General features: G+C 45.1%; 2 protein-coding genes across 3 annotated transcripts in view; one reads left to right on the top strand and one right to left on the bottom strand.

The window, feature by feature from the left end:
* The window catches only part of LYRM4 (LYR motif containing 4), a 77,557-nt gene extending 77,045 nt beyond the window's left edge, over positions 1-512 (top strand). For both annotated transcript variants that reach the window (XM_053247755.1, XM_053247756.1), the window contains one exon: positions 149-512. In XM_053247755.1, coding sequence (XP_053103730.1) covers positions 149-211 — 63 coding nt within the window. In that variant the 3' untranslated portion in view covers positions 212-512. The remainder of the gene's footprint in view (positions 1-148) is intronic.
* Positions 513-5,989: 5,477 nt separating this feature from the next.
* PPP1R3G (protein phosphatase 1 regulatory subunit 3G) lies at positions 5,990-12,292 on the bottom strand. Its single transcript, XM_053247754.1, has one exon. The coding sequence runs from the start codon at positions 11,656-11,658 to the stop codon at positions 10,576-10,578; it is 1,083 nt and encodes a 360-aa protein (XP_053103729.1). The 5' UTR covers positions 11,659-12,292; the 3' UTR covers positions 5,990-10,575.
* Between the last annotated feature and the right edge of the window lie 3,061 nt (positions 12,293-15,353).

The following is a 15,353-nucleotide window of genomic DNA, read 5'->3' as shown; positions in this document are numbered from 1 at the left end:
CCAAATGATCATTTTGCATATTACTTTTGCTTCAGTCATGATCTCCAGTATGGGCTATCAATCATGATAGCCCATAGTAAGAAAAAAGGTGTGTGCAGAGTTGGAATTCCCCCTTTAATTTTGGGTAATCATTTTTCTTTAATTTCAGGTTGCCATTGGTCAGCTATATTCAACACAGAAGCTTGTTATTGAGTGCCCAGAAAAACTGTGACACTGGACACCATCTCTTCCTCATGTAGCAGTGCTGGACCAGCCTCAGTATTCTAAAATGCGCACAGATTTTTATTTGAATATATTATGTTTCCAGCTCATACTTTGTGCTGTCTTATGTCTCCTGAAGCTTAAATAAAACTTATTCACCCAGTCTTAACTACCTAAGCTCTCCAGTGTTCACAGTAAATGTGCTCTTAATTTGCTATAAGATTATTAACATTTATAGTTCTGATTGAGTGTCATTGTTTGCTAGTATTTTCACATTGCCTATTCTGACAATAAAAATTCATGGATCCAGATTGGTGATGGTTCTGTTACTGAAGTTAACATTGTTTCAATCTTGCTCAAATGGTTACATTAATATTTATGGTTTTGGCAGTTTATCTCAACCCTTTAAAACTGCTTAACTTCATATAATTACATTAAGGTTGCAATCTTAAATTGCTTGGACAGGAATCCCACTGAACTAAGGACCAGGACTTAAGTCACCTTAACTGCAAGTAAACGGTTAATTTTACTTGTAATGCACAGATGAACTTGAACTTTGTTTCCAATCCAATATAGTTTCTAGAAAAATACAATTATAGTTTGACAGAGCACCAAAGTTTCACAAACTCTAAAATGAATTAGATATAGTGTTACTTTTAGAGATGAGATCTTTACAAATAGCTTATTTTTCCTCTTTTAAAAAAGTGATTTCAAGGAGAAAAGAAGATTTATTTGAAATCTCAATTGTGCTTCCAGTCTACAAATATGCACATTTTCAGTTAACATGACAGTATCATATTAGCAGCCTCAGGGTTTTACACTATGGCAGTATATTACATAAAGCTACAGCCCTTAATCAACATATGGTTTTTTTGCAATGGAAGAATTCGAGCTAACTCAAAATGGCGGAAGAGTAAAAAGCTAGAGAATTAAGGATCCTACACCACACAGATGTAACATCTTTACTCTGTCCTTGAAGAGGAACAAACAAGATGTCTGCTTACACTAAACAAGCTTCAGTACATTGACACAGGACCAGTAGATACTAGCCTCTCTGAGGCATCAGATGATTAGAAGCCTTCATGCCTTCTCCTTTCTGGCATTCAATACTCATACCTGCAGCTAATTCAGGTAAGCTAAATTTTCTGCAATCCAGTCATGCACTGCGTTGTTTTAGGAGAAGTTGTATAACAAACAGGGCAGTGTCATTTTGGCACACTACAAAGCCTTCAGTAATGCAGCAGTTTTAATATTCAGTTATTTTATTCAGTCTGAAAAGAAACATCCTCCATGTATCAGTTCTATTTTTTACTGGAAGCCTGTAAGAAATTTCCCTTAGGGGATGTGGCTGCTCTGGGAAGAACATCTGCATGCTTATATGCAGTTCCAGGCTCCTTCTCTAGCATCTCCAAGGTAGGACTGAGAGACATTCCTGCCTGCAGCCTTGGAGAAGCCACTGCCAGTCTGTGTAGACAATACTGAGCTAGATGGACCAATGGCCTGGCTCCGTATAAGCAGAGGCACACTTAGCTGTGGACCATCAGGATTTGGTCCATAGCCTCCTGTCTTCTCAGGGGCCTCCCCAGAGCCCTGCCACTGCCCTACATGTGTGTGCAGAGAGTCCCTAAATGGGCCAAAAACAGCCCGATCTGTCATTTGGGAGGCTCAGAGAAGGAGCTCTTGCCACTGCCTCCCTCTGAATGCCCACACACCCGCTGGCAGTGCCTCTCCCTGTTGTGCAGTGGCACTTTTTTAAAAGGTTAAAAAAAAAAAAGATTCAACATGCCCCCAAACCCCCTAGCCCTCAAGCGGACCATCAGGTCTGGCCCCCAAAATTACATAGGTGTGCCCCTGGGAATAAGGCAGCTTCCTATGATAGATGCCAATTAAACACATGCAGCTTAATAGGCAAAACTTTGTAAATTAAAGGTACAAAACTAGTTAGACATTAAATATTCCATTATATTTTTGACCAGAATTTCTTAGCCGTTAACCCATATGGATTTATAAATCATATATAAGAGCAGAGGGGAGAGCAGAGTCATGGAGCTAGTAGTAGAGTATATAAACTTTAGAATTAAGCTTATATAGGGTGTTGCCACCTTATTTCAGGTCACTTAGTTTTGTAAGCCATATTTTCAAGTTCAGCCTTTGTTGCCAGCAAGACTAGAAATGTACATTGGTGAGAGCTGGTGAATTGGGATCCTAAAAGGTGTTGTTCCAGATGCCGAGTGGACAAGTTCTACCACTTCATCTGTGGCAGAGGAACCATCAGCCCTGCAATAGCTGACAGCATCCCTAATCTCAGCAACTGTGTTCCACAAAGATACTGACCATGCATGTTACCATAAAGGAAGCATAATAGTATGTCATGGGACGTTCCTTGCAGGACAAGGTAATGGACAAAAAGCAGCAGAGGGTTGATAACTGTGATGAAGGCTACAGCCCACATATTTAGGAATGGGAACATAATCTTTCTTGAACAGGCAGAAGGGCCATCTGGTCTAGCACTATATTTCTAGCGACCAACCAGTGCCTCCAGAAGACTCTTAGTAATGGTATAGCAGAGAGCCATCCCCTTTGTCCCTAGTATCTAGCACTCTTAGCATACAGCCTTTGAATATGGGGAATATGGCAAAGGCTAAATGGAACCTCCATAAATTTGCCTAACCCTTTGAGGCCATCATTGCATCTTGTGGTAATGTAGGAAAAATTCCTACAGTTTACTTACTTTTAGAGTGGTGTCTAGAAGCTGCATAAAAGAGTGCCTGTGTCAGTCATTGCAATAAACGCTAACTACTGTAGCCCATTTGAAGCATTTCATCTCTGTATTAGAGTACATTGCATTTTTATTATATGATGTGTTTTATTCTGAATGATTAATGGTTTGCCTCTTTTGATAAATATTTTCAGATTGGAAATACATCATCATCCAATCACATTTTGGTCATGTGCTCCATAAGGGTGTTTTTCATTGTTTATACAAACAAGGAATATTCTAGTTAGTACGCCATGGCTAGTTCATGAATTGCTTAGCAAGATATTAGAAGGCCAGTTTCATACATGAAAAAAGGTTGGGGGGAATGCTTCATGGAAAGCTGCTGATGCCATCAACATCCTTATCAAGCTGAAAACTCTGTTCAACTATCATGGGCCAAAATTAGACTGTTTGCTATCTCAAAGGTCAAGTGCTGCAATACAAAATCTAAACTAGTGTGCAACACACCAAAACATTCAGCCTTTAGCAGCACACCTGCTGAACAGTCCCTTACAGCTCTAATAACACTGGACTGAATGCAAAAGTGGAGAATATTTGCATGCAAGGCAAAATTACATGAGAGCTCAATCATCAGAAGGCCTATAGGTAACGTAAAAGGAGTTGGTATGGCTGATAGGCCACATTGACAATTGCTGGATTAAACAGGTAGTTCCAAGTTAAACTAATGGATCCTACTTGGTATTTATTTTAAACTGGCGATGCTTACCTAGGATTTCCTCCCGTGTGCTGGTTTTTATTAGACTATCAGCACATAGTTACAAGGGATATTGTCTATGCTTTGAGTGCCTCCTGAACCCTATGTGTTGTGACTATAAATGCAAACAGACACAGACTATATATCTTACACATTTTGTACCCCCACCCTCCCAAATACAAAAGCCGTGTTTGACAGTCTTAATAGGCACTCAGTAAGTCTGACTTGGATGCCTGTGTAGGACTGCAAAAAGGAATATGACTGTCACATCTGGCAGGAAATAAGCTTGATTGATCTCAAGACATGCAGCCTTGTACTAGTTACAGTAGGCCTGGAATCCTAAAGAGTGACTCCTAGTGTTCAGGCAGGCCATATGCTACAAAAATGTACTCTCTTCTCTCTATGAAAGGAAATACTAAGCCTAATAGTGTCACCAATCATCATACGAATACATACATCCACAACAAAATAGGTGTAATAGAATCAAATCATAGGACCTCCTCTAGACTAGGGATTCTCAACCTTGGGTCCCCAGATGTTATTGGACTTCAACTCCCTTAATCCCCAGCCCCAGAGGCCTTTGGTTGGGGATTATGGGAGCTGAAGTCCAATAATATCTGGGGACCCAACATTGAGAATCCCTGCTCTAGTCTAGACAGTCACGCTTGTAATTGCCACATAGGCATGTACAGTACAGTAAAAGCCTACAGAAGAGTGACAAAGGCATCAAACAACAGTGTATTATACACTGGTCTTGTCATTCATCCAGAACACTTGTTTGATGTTCCATAATTCCTCAGTATCCCACAAGCCTTCAAGGAGTGGGAATTTCTAAATGAAACAAGCAATCATTTCAATCAGATGAACCATTGCATCTTTTCTACATAACTTAAGACAGAAGCAAGTTCTGCATAAGCTGAATACTAATCCAAAGGCAAGGCTTTTAGAAATGCGTTTCTATAAAAACCCAGAAGAGAACTTGGTATGCCTGGCAGAACCAAGAAAAGCTCTCGGACTTGTTTTCCTTTGCATATGCTGCCAACGGAGAATGGCATATGTGCAAGCAGCACAGAAAACCACACTAGAAATATAGCACAAGGTAGAGCAATACTGCTAAGTCATATAGTCTGAATATAATCAATTTGTCCATCACTTTCATGAACGGGGCAGATGCCAGGTTAGTTTGTGGGCAGACTGCACTAACCCGTAAAGAAGAATAAACCAATTCCTTCCCAGCTTTCCAACACTATTGTCATGTAAAGTGAAAACAAATATGGATTTATATTGCCTTTCAACTGCCTTGTTTCTAATTGTATCACATGTTCAACTTGATCTCTTCGACTATGGAACTAGATTTCTTTTGAAAGATCAGACCCCAGGTTTCCTCAGGACCTACGTGTTGCCCACAACAATGCAAAAGTGAAAAGTCAATTGTCAGTGTGCACACTAATCTGCTCACAATTTATCAAAATCAAAGTGATTTAGAATATTTCTTCTCTGAATAGTCTTGCTTGAAGAACTTGAGGCTTCTAATAATTGTACTGAAAATAAAGTCAGGCCTCATAAAACCCTACTTGAGCAGCTACTTGCAGCAGTGTGGTGTTGCACCTCTGGACCTCATAGTTGTGTACGTCCAGAGGTACTATGGAGAGAAGCAATTCCAGAGACAGAAAACCTCCTTCTACCTCCTCTGTGGAAAACACCCCAGCCAAGTGTGTCTTCCAACTGGCCAAGCCTATTGAAAGACAGGAACAACCAGGAGCTCCTTCATTAAGCATGGAAAAGCTTTTTATCTGTACCAAATCCTAGCAATCTCTCTGTGGTCTTATAACAAGATAGCTAAGCTTATACCTTTCTGTAAGTGCAGAGTCTGGGACATGCTTAATGCTACACCAGTGAACTGTCTTAAGCAACAGTGCCATGGCAGTATTTCCACACATTTGAGACCATTAAGGTTTTCTGTCACTACAGCCCTGTGCGCTCTTTCCTTCAATTCAAAGAAGATAAGGGACCTCTTTAAGAGTTGTGTCATTGCTCCAACACACTTATGGAATAGGCACATACATGTTAATGTCAGCAAATTGCTTCAAGATGACTCCAACTAGCTGTGGCATTCTCCAGAACCCGAACACAATATACAATATTACTTTCAGCTTTTAGAGACTTTTTTCTTTTTAAAGTCAGATGGCTATGGAATCTGTTTTAATGTTTTCAGGCTTTTGGTAGATACTAGCACACTTTAGAGCAAGCTCTACCAGCACTATAGGGAGACATCTGGTGCTGTACCTTCCAGAGATGAGGCATTAAAAGGAATGTATGAGCATTGCAATTTTATTTTATTTTATTTTTAAAAAGCTTTACTAAGTCTCAAGAAGAAACACATGTAAGATGAAGTCTACAAAAGCAGTTGAGCCAGACTGGGGCATACTTCCACCCAGAGAGAGATGTTTGGGACCATCTACAAATGTGAAAAATAATTGACAAAAGAAAAAGGTAATGGCTCCCTACATTTCAACCCCTGCTACTTTATATATTCCCTCTCCATCTCAAGTCCACTATAAAATGGTCTCCACTTAATTTATTTTTTTTTTAAAGCAAGTTTCCAAACCCCTGGGCAGAGACAAAAGTGAGCAAAGTCTTTACTGAAGCAGAGTCTCATTTAAAAGAAACATTTGAAGTTGCCAACCCAATAAAGTCTTGAAGGCTGTGCTGTTTGAGAACCCCAGCCCTCCTCTCCACTACAATCTTTTTGTGTTTGCATAGTCTTTGCTAAAAACACTCATGCAATTAAATTGAAGGCAAAAATTGGTGCAGTTGTATGTAGCAGACACACAGAACAAGGCACTTTTATTTATCAAGGCTTACAACGCTGGCTTCTTGAAGCAATTGAGACAATTCCCACAGCACATCTAAAAATCTTCAGACACCTCCTCCCCCATATCCCCCTCAGAAAGGCACCAGAGACAAACATGTATGACGTTCCTCTGAAAGAAGACAATCATTTACATTCAGAACACAGCCCATATATGTATAATAGTTTGCACACCTTCAGAGATAGCAGGGTACTCAGTCAGTGTCTTAAGAATATTTTGTTCAGGATGCTGTCTCAGCAAGATTATTAACAAGCACAGGAGAAAGTCTGTGTACTCGGGCAAAACTAGTTCTTACCAGAATATACAGCATGCTAAAGATTCTTTCCTATGAATAATCTTGTTCAGACAGCATGAGGCTTGGAGATGCCAGCCATCCTTCTGTTAACTCTTCTGGCAAGAGTTAAAACTTTTGTTTGCAGTTTATGGAACAATTATTTTAAAAAATTAAAACCTTCACAAGTAATCTTGTGTACCACAGCTAGCATGGAAAGAGTTCTGCCTGAGCTCTGTTATTTCTTGAAGTGCTTACTCAAGCCATAGGTATGAGTTCTGATATTATTCCTCCCATACACATACTTAATCCAGCCTTCTCTGTGTAAAAACATTATTGCATGGAAAAAGATAAACCTGCCTCTCCTAAGGCAGCAGAATCTTTACCACTTAAGGCAACAATGGCAAAAAGGTTGTACTGAAAACATCACAACTCTCTTTGGCACAGAATCAGTTTTTGTCTAAGTAAAAGGAATCAGTGGTGCTGAGAACATTTGCATACATGTGCTAATTTCAGGTGCTACATTTATTATACATGCTTTAATAGTGATGTTTAAGAAGAAACAGAAACTCTGCAGGAATACTGTGCCTTTGAAAATGCTGTCTTGTAAAGAGTGACTAGAATGAATTATTTTTACATATAGAGAATGCCACTGTCTTTGCTGGAGACAAATGAGCATTTTTTTGCAAAACAAGAAGTGGTAGAAAAGCACTGTTTCCCTTGGGGAGTACACTACACATATCTCACTATACTGGTCCTCTAACAAGAGCAGATAAATCAACTACATTCTAACTTTTGTCCCACACAATTTCGCAGCAGAGTCCAAGGTTATACTGCATGATTCACCAAAGCCTATCTATCTTTAAGCCTATCTGTACTTCCAAAAAAAAACCCAGCAGCAGCAGTTTAACTCTTTAGGAGCATTGTGCAGTTTCTAAATACCCAGATCTAGAAGCTTGCATACTTTATGCCAGAATCACTGTAACACCAAACAACAGCTAGGAGTTTCTGGGCTGCAGCACAAAATACAAAAAAGCAGCAATTGTTATGTCCACTGCAGGGATACCATAACACACAATGGGCAGCAAGTGTGCATGAACATGCAGTACATGTGTGCGCTCAAGAGCCATAACTGGCCAATGCTCCTAGATTCATGTGTACATACTTTCAAACGCTGCAGTGCTAACCACATTTCTGTCCTCCTGACATTATGGATACACTGTAAACACTATTTTTCTTACTGTGTTAAGTGTTTCTTTTTCTTCCAGAAATATATACTTTAAGCAAACTGCTGGATAACATTATACAAAGATGCATTCACAGCTAAGCTGAACTGCAAGAAATGAGGCATACATTTAACCAAACATGGCTCTGCAGGATATCACTGCTTAGATCTCCCTTCATATCCTAGGTGGTTATGCCCCTCTACTGTATTCACATGACACACAGAAACAGATATTTCATACTACTGACTTATCAGTCACATCCATCACTATTTCCGATATTTGTGCTTTTCTCCTTATAAGGGCCATCAGCTTTTCACACACTTTAGCTGATCATGGACCATAACATTGCTTTTTTAGAATCCCAAATAGAAAAGGATCTAACTTTTCAAGTTTTAGAAAGCAAATGTGAAATGACCTTATTAGATATCTACAATTTTACCCTTGTATGGCAAAGCAACTATTGCCCCTTTTGAGTTATCAGGCAATTCACTGGGATTTAGGCAAATAAAAAAATAGGAAATATTAATACAACATGACTGCTAGGTAGGCTGTTAGAGTGCAGTTCAGTGACTCCTCAGGCTAACATAGTCCCAAGGACACCAGTTAAATGGTCACTGAATTGCTCCTGTTTTAGCAACTAATTTTCCAGAATGACTGCCCTTAACTCTACACACTGAGTTGTGGTGAGGTGACAGCTAGCTTAATAAGTCACTGTGGACTGTGAAAGTGCATTCAGTTTCAGAATAAAAGGATCATCCGAAAAGGATTCCGCCAAGGTAATGAGAGGTGGGGCATTAGGTGAAGGGAACCATGCTCATACTAGGTCTTCTCAAGTGAGAACTAAGTAGGGAAGCTCCACAAGTACCAAGTGAGCTTACATTTTAAAGCACCAAATCCCCACTCTGTGTATGCCAAGGATGATCCACACAATAACTGTGAGGGTACATGGTAATACTGCTAGACTTTTTTTTTTTTAAGAGAGAAAATAAAAGACCATGCCCCCACATGCATTTGCCCATACTTGTGGCCAGAAGGATTCACACAGTCAGAGTGTAACTCTCTGCAAGACTGTGAAAACCATTTTGCAGGGAGAACCAAAGAGCTTAATCTCAAGCCAGCTAGCCACAGAGAAGGCGGCGGCAGCAGCACAGACTGAATGACCATATTCAAAGGAGGGCAGGACCCCTGCTCTCCTTATAAGTGGTGCAGAAGAGGGAATTTTTTTGAAGGTTCAAGTTTTCATCCATGGTGAGAAGTCTTCCAAAATTCCTTCTTCTATAGAACTATTAGAAGTTGCAGAAGAGCCCTGTCTGCCTTTGAATTTGGTCATCCTAAGCATACACAGGATTTTCAAGCAATTTCCCATTGGCTACCTAAACCCCTAATGATCATGTGAATTAATCTGTATAGACATATAAAGATCACAGATCCAGGATGCTCACATGTCCTACAATTTTAGTAGTTCTTAACATTCTATGTAGTTTTGTATAACTGGACCAGAGACCAAAGTATTAAGTGCAAACAAAAATCAATCCCTCTAAACATACACACAAAGTTCCCTTTCCTACCAACTGCATTCTTCCAGCCCCTGTCCGGTTTCTTTTAAAAATCTGGCCATTTCCCAAGGTACCTCTCAATGTATCTTATAACATGAGAAAAAGCACTTTACAACTTAGTTGGGAAAATAAGTGTGTCCATTTCCACACACAGCAACAAAACATTAACTTGAATTCTGCCATCTTTGTCAGTGTGAAGAAAGTACTTTTATCCAAGGCACAATATTCAAGCTGGGGGTGGGGAAGGGCATTTTTGAAAACTTTTATATATCCCGAACAGCTCTGATTTCTCCAGATTTGCCCTGTAGCTTTGTTGCATTCTTTCAGGCTTTTTAATATGTCATTTCCTGTACAGAATTAATAGAAGGCACCGGTCAAAAATGCCTTTTTGCATGCTTTCAAACCAATGGTGATGGGGCCCCCGGGAACAGCCGACTCGATCCTTTGTGTCTATATATATTCAGAGAGGGGCAAGTGTATTCCAAGAAGAGGAGACTCCAGTGGTGGGCAGAGTCTATCTCCTCCCCTATTATAGCCACCGACCTGGTTTCAAGCAACCCATCTGTCTGCCTGGAAAAGAGTGCAAGTAAACTTAGAACAATAAGCTCTCCTTGTCTTCCCCTCGCCCCATTCCATAGCCGGGCCGTAATTCTCAGATTTCGTCTTCAGTGACCCCCCTGAGAGTTTAGACTGTGGGCTGCGCCCAGGCTGAGTGGAACGAGGCTGAAGTGCAAGCGCACGGTTGGCTACCTGGTCCACTCCACGGCTCGGGCCGCTGGAGGGATAAAGGCAGGTAGGCAGGCCGAATACTAGAGGCCCGTGGGTGTTGGGGCTCAGTCGTGGAGGGCTGTAATAAAAGGCAAGCAAGCACCGCTGGTTTCCCCCGCCGACAAGGCTAGAACAACTAGAGACGCTGCCAAAGGGATCGGGGCTGGTGGAACCAAAACGCTGCCGTCGTCGAGCTCACCACCAGTCTCAATACAAGACAGACGCCGATTTCTCGGGGCTGCTACTACACCCGCGGAGGACATAGTTGGCACCTCCGTTGTTATCCCAGTACTCGCCCTGCTGGCTGCGGTAGCAGATGGCGAAGTGCACGGCCGTGTCCTCTTGCAGACCAGGAGGAAGGCACAAGGTGAACTGGTAGCGCTCGATGGGACTGGAGGGATCCGACTCCGAGGGGTCCCGGGCGGGGGACGGCGGCAACGGCACAGCTGGGGTGTCCAAAAAGGAGAGCCACTCGTTGAACGTGTAGCGCACCGTCACCTCCTTGGGACCGGGGCAGCTCAACACCCTCACCACGCCCCGCACGTCCGTGGGCGCCCCGGCCAGAGTTGTCCCCGTCGCCTCCTCCAGGCACACGCGTTCCCGCTGCAGCCGCTCGACGTGTAGCTTATCCGCCAGCTCGCAGTGGGGCACCAACTGGACGGCCTGAGGCAACTGCAGCGGGCGAGGCGGGGATGAAAACGGGGGCGCCGCGCACCCACCGAGTCCTGCCAGGGCAGCGCTGAACTCCTCGAGGTCCCTCTGGCGCATGGGGAAGCTCTGCAGGCGGGAGAGCACGGCGGGAGGCACCTGCGGCTCCTCCGCGGCGCTGAAGTGCTTCACGCTGGCCAGGCACAGCCCCAGCGAGTCGGCGAATTGCACCCGCTTCTTGCACTTGGTGCAGCAACCGCTGCCGCCCATCACGGACGGCCCTTCCAATTCCTCATCGTAGTCATCGTTGTCCCCTTCGACTCCCCTCCGGGGAAAGAGCCGCGCGGCCGCTACGGTCGGGCTGGCGGGCAGCGAGAGGGAGCGCCCACGGCGACGACGCAACTCCAGCAGGGCTGCCGCCTCCTCCTTCTCCTTGGCGGCTCCCACCGCGCAATCCGGCTGCTGCTGCTCCTCCACCATACTGCCTGCTGCCTCCCTCGCCTGCAAAAGCGGCCCCTCGTCCAACTCCGAGCTGCCCCCTCGCCATGGTAGGACTGAGGCAACCTCTTCTTGCGGCTGAGGCTCCCCGAAAGAAGCTAAAAGTTGCCCCAAGCCCAGGACCGCGGAGCCCCGGCTCTCCATGGCATGACGCCGACGCCTCACTCTGGCTCAGTGCGTGCAGAGAATCCGGTTCTAGCCCTTCTTTCGAAGCCCCATTAGAGCGACCGTCGGGGCCTTTTCTACCTCTCAAAATAGAGAGTTATTTTACCTCAGTGTGGCTGCGGCCAAGCCCCGTTGCGCAGACTGAGAGAGGGGGCGCGCCCCCTTCCCCTGCGTCTTTCTCTCCCTCCCCCGGGGACGAATGGGCGGGGCAGGACCTCCCACAGAAACCCGAAAGGAAAGACATTTGCCACAGGCTAAAAGGCACGTACTAGCCGCTTCCTTACAAACTGGGGCCTGTAGACGTACCCCACTTCTTCTCCCGCCCCACTATTACTCGGTGGAGGGGACGGGACACTAAAAAAGCGACCGAGGAAAGCACAGCAGCCCCTTAAGTTCGAACAGGGAGTAGGTGCGTCTAGAGTACCCAGCTACAGCTCTTTCCGCGCAGGAGGCTTGGCCTTGCCACGCCCACTAGCAGCTTTTCCCTATCTGGCTGTGCGGGAGCAATGGATATCAGTTTGGGACTACTACTAGACACTCGCACAGAGAGGAAATGAGATGTGAGAGGCAGCCCTCTTTGCCACAGGAAGCTATTCCTGCACTAGCTCCTCGTTGTTTACTGTTGTAATGTTCCTCTATACAAAGTATTTTCTTCCTTCCTCTTGCTAAGTCTTGAATTCTATACCACAAGTCTGACTAAACTAGTATTCAGTGTCACTATTGTGGCTTACATTTAGATTTTCTTATGAAAAGGTTAAGCAAACCTTGGAGAAACAGAACAAATTACTCTGGAGATCCTTTCAAAGTAACCAGACTAGGAACATAGGAAACTGCCATATACTGAGTCAGACCATTGGTCTATCTAGCTCAGTATTGTCTTCACAGACTGGCAGTGGCTTCTCCAAGGTTGCAGGCAGGAATCTCTCTCAGCCCTATCTTGGAGTTGCCAGGGAGGGAACTTGGAACCTAGATGCTCTTCCCAGAGCAGCTTCATCCCCTGAGGGGAATATCTTGCAGTGCTCACACATCAAGTCTCCCATTCATATGCAACCAGGGCAGACCCTGCTTAGCTATTGGGACAAGTCATGCTTGCTACCACAAGACCAGCTCACCTCTCCAACTAGTATGCATAATATGAGAGGTGCTGGTACTCAAAGTTATCTGAAAGTCTAAGTGTGATGCAGTGCAATGCCAAGTATGTTTACTCAGAAGTAAACTCCATTGAGTTCAATTAAGCTTACGCCCTAGTAAGTGTGTTTGGGGTTGTCACTTCAGGGGCTCTTTGTAATATTTCACAAGTTGACTCAAGTTGATTATATAAATACAGCCATTCTTGGGTACACAATCACATACAGAAGAATAATTTCTGACCCTGGTGATGGACATAGGTTTGTAATTTTATTTACTTACTTACTTACTACATTCATAGGCTGCTCCTCTGATAAGCCCTGAGCAGTGTACATGGTTATGTTTATCCTCACAACAACCCTGTGAGTCAGGTTAGACTGAGAGATAAGTGGCTGGCCCAGAATCACCCAGTGAGTTTCATGGCTGATTGGGGATTTGAACGCTGAGCTCCCTGGTCTAGTCCAACATTTTAACCACTACACTTTAAAATTTAACTGTAAACAAGACAGGACTTTTTCTGCATGCCTACAATCTATAGCTACTAATCCTATGATCTATAGGACACATACGATCTATAGGAAACAGGAAACATGCTGTGTCTCAGTTTGAAGCCTACTCTGGGAAGAGCAAGAACAGCTTCAGTAGGTAAGCAAGCTTTTCTAATCAACAACGTCTAGCCTTTCCCTCCTTTAACCTAACAGGAGGAGGGGAGATTTTGAGGGGCTGGTTTCTCTTTAAGGGATAAGTCCTAGTCTGTAGGGATGTACCCGAATGTTATTCGGCACCAGCAAGGGTAGTTCTTTAAGGGCGGGGGAGGGTGCACTCACCCCTCCCACCGCATTTCCCCCACCAGCGCACCATTATTTTTAAGCCCCTTGGGGCGGCAGCATTCCTCCCTGCTCCCCCATTTCCCCAAGTGGCCGGAAGCACACGTGCACACGCCCATCTGCTGCGCTTGCGCGTGCTTGCTACTTCCAGCCACTTGGGGAAATGGGGGATCAGGGAGGAATGCTGCCGCCCCAAGGGGCTTAAAAATAATGGAATGCCAGCGGGTGAAATGCAGCGGGAGGGGTGAGTGCACCCTCCCCCACCCTTAAAGAACTACCCCCACTGGCACCAAAGCACCGAAATGGCCCCTGGAGCCAAAACGTTTCAGAGGCCTTTATAATGGCCTCTAAAATGTTTCGGGCACATTCCTACTAGTCTGTGTGTGTGTGTGTTATTTGCCAGGTCTAGCACTTGCCAGGGCTAGCAAACTCCAGTGTTTTAGTTTGTCCCTGTCTGGAGGAGATGGAGTCAGCTAGGGCTGGGGGAGGCCCCATATTTCTTTGAGCCACATCCTGTGTCTCAGTTTGAAGCCTACTCTCTACATAAGAGGTGAAGGCCCGAGAGCATAGCGAACAAAGCATAGCCAACAGGGTTAGCAAACAGGATGCTGGAGTTTTGCAGGAGTTTAGCAGGAAGTGTGCAGGGGAGCCTAGAACAAGCCCCAGTGATCACAAGGAGCCCAGTGGAGAAGAGAAGGTAAGTAAAAATCCCTCCTTCATATTCCTGAGAAAGGCTGTTTGGACAGTTAAATAGCTGACCATTACAACTGAGACCTATCCTTCTAAACTATCTCTAAATACCGTAAACAGCCAACAAAACCAGTGTGAAGCTAGAAAGCCAGCAGGAGATGGGGCACTTCCCAGTGTATTGCACAGAGTGCCACATGTATGACTGTTTGCCTCAAGGGCAGAAGTCATGGGTGTGTGCTCGGTGCAAGGAGCGCCTGGCTCTCAGGGAACAGGTTCGTTCCCTCGAGACCAAAGTGGTGGATCTGGAGAAGCTCAGAGAGACAGAGAGGCATGCGGACAAGACCTTCAAGAACGTGGTAGAGACTAGGCATGTGCCTGAAACGTTTCGGAGGCCATTATGAAGGCCTCCGAAACATTTTGGCACTGGGGGCGGTTTCGGCATTTCAGCGCCGGCAGGGGTAGCGCTTTAAGGGCGGGGGAGGGTGTACTCACCCTTCCCGCCGCATTTCCCCCGCCGGCGCGTTGGTTTTTTTAAGCTCCTCGGGGCGGCAGCATTCCTCCCTGCCGCCCCGTTTGCCCCATTGGGCGGAAGTGGCCGGAAGTGGCGAGTGCGCGTGCGCCTGGTGCGTGCGTGCGCGCCCTTCTGCCGTGTGTGCACGCACGCACGACGGGCGCACGCGCACTCGCGACTTCCGGCCACTTCCGGCCGATGGGGCAAACGGGGCGGCAGGGAGGAACGCTGCCGCCTTGAGGGGCTTAAAAAAAACAGAGCACCGGTGGGGGAAATGTGGCAGGAGGGGTGAGTACACCCACCCCCGCCCTTAAAGCGCTACCCCCGCCGGCGCCGAAGATTTCTGTGCACATCCCTAGTAGAGACATCCCACTCCAGGGCTGATAGCTCCGCTGCTCTCAGGGAGAATGAAGGTCTTGGGGAAGGAGATAATTGGTCTGAGGAAGAGGGAAATGCTCCTTTAGAAGGGACCCCTTCCATGGAAGATGAGCCCATATCCTCTCACACAGGGGATACAC

Source organism: Hemicordylus capensis, chromosome 4 (assembly GCF_027244095.1).
Source record: "Hemicordylus capensis ecotype Gifberg chromosome 4, rHemCap1.1.pri, whole genome shotgun sequence".
Taxonomy (NCBI): Eukaryota; Metazoa; Chordata; class Lepidosauria; order Squamata; family Cordylidae; genus Hemicordylus; species Hemicordylus capensis.
The sequence above is the reverse complement of the archived record's forward strand: the minus strand, read 5'-3'. Positions and strand labels throughout refer to the sequence as shown.

Excerpts from the sequence above, each read along its gene's own strand:
- PPP1R3G (XM_053247754.1), bottom strand. The coding sequence starts at position 11,658 with ATGGAGAGCCGGGGCTCCGCGGTCCTGGGCTTGGGGCAACTTTTAGCT.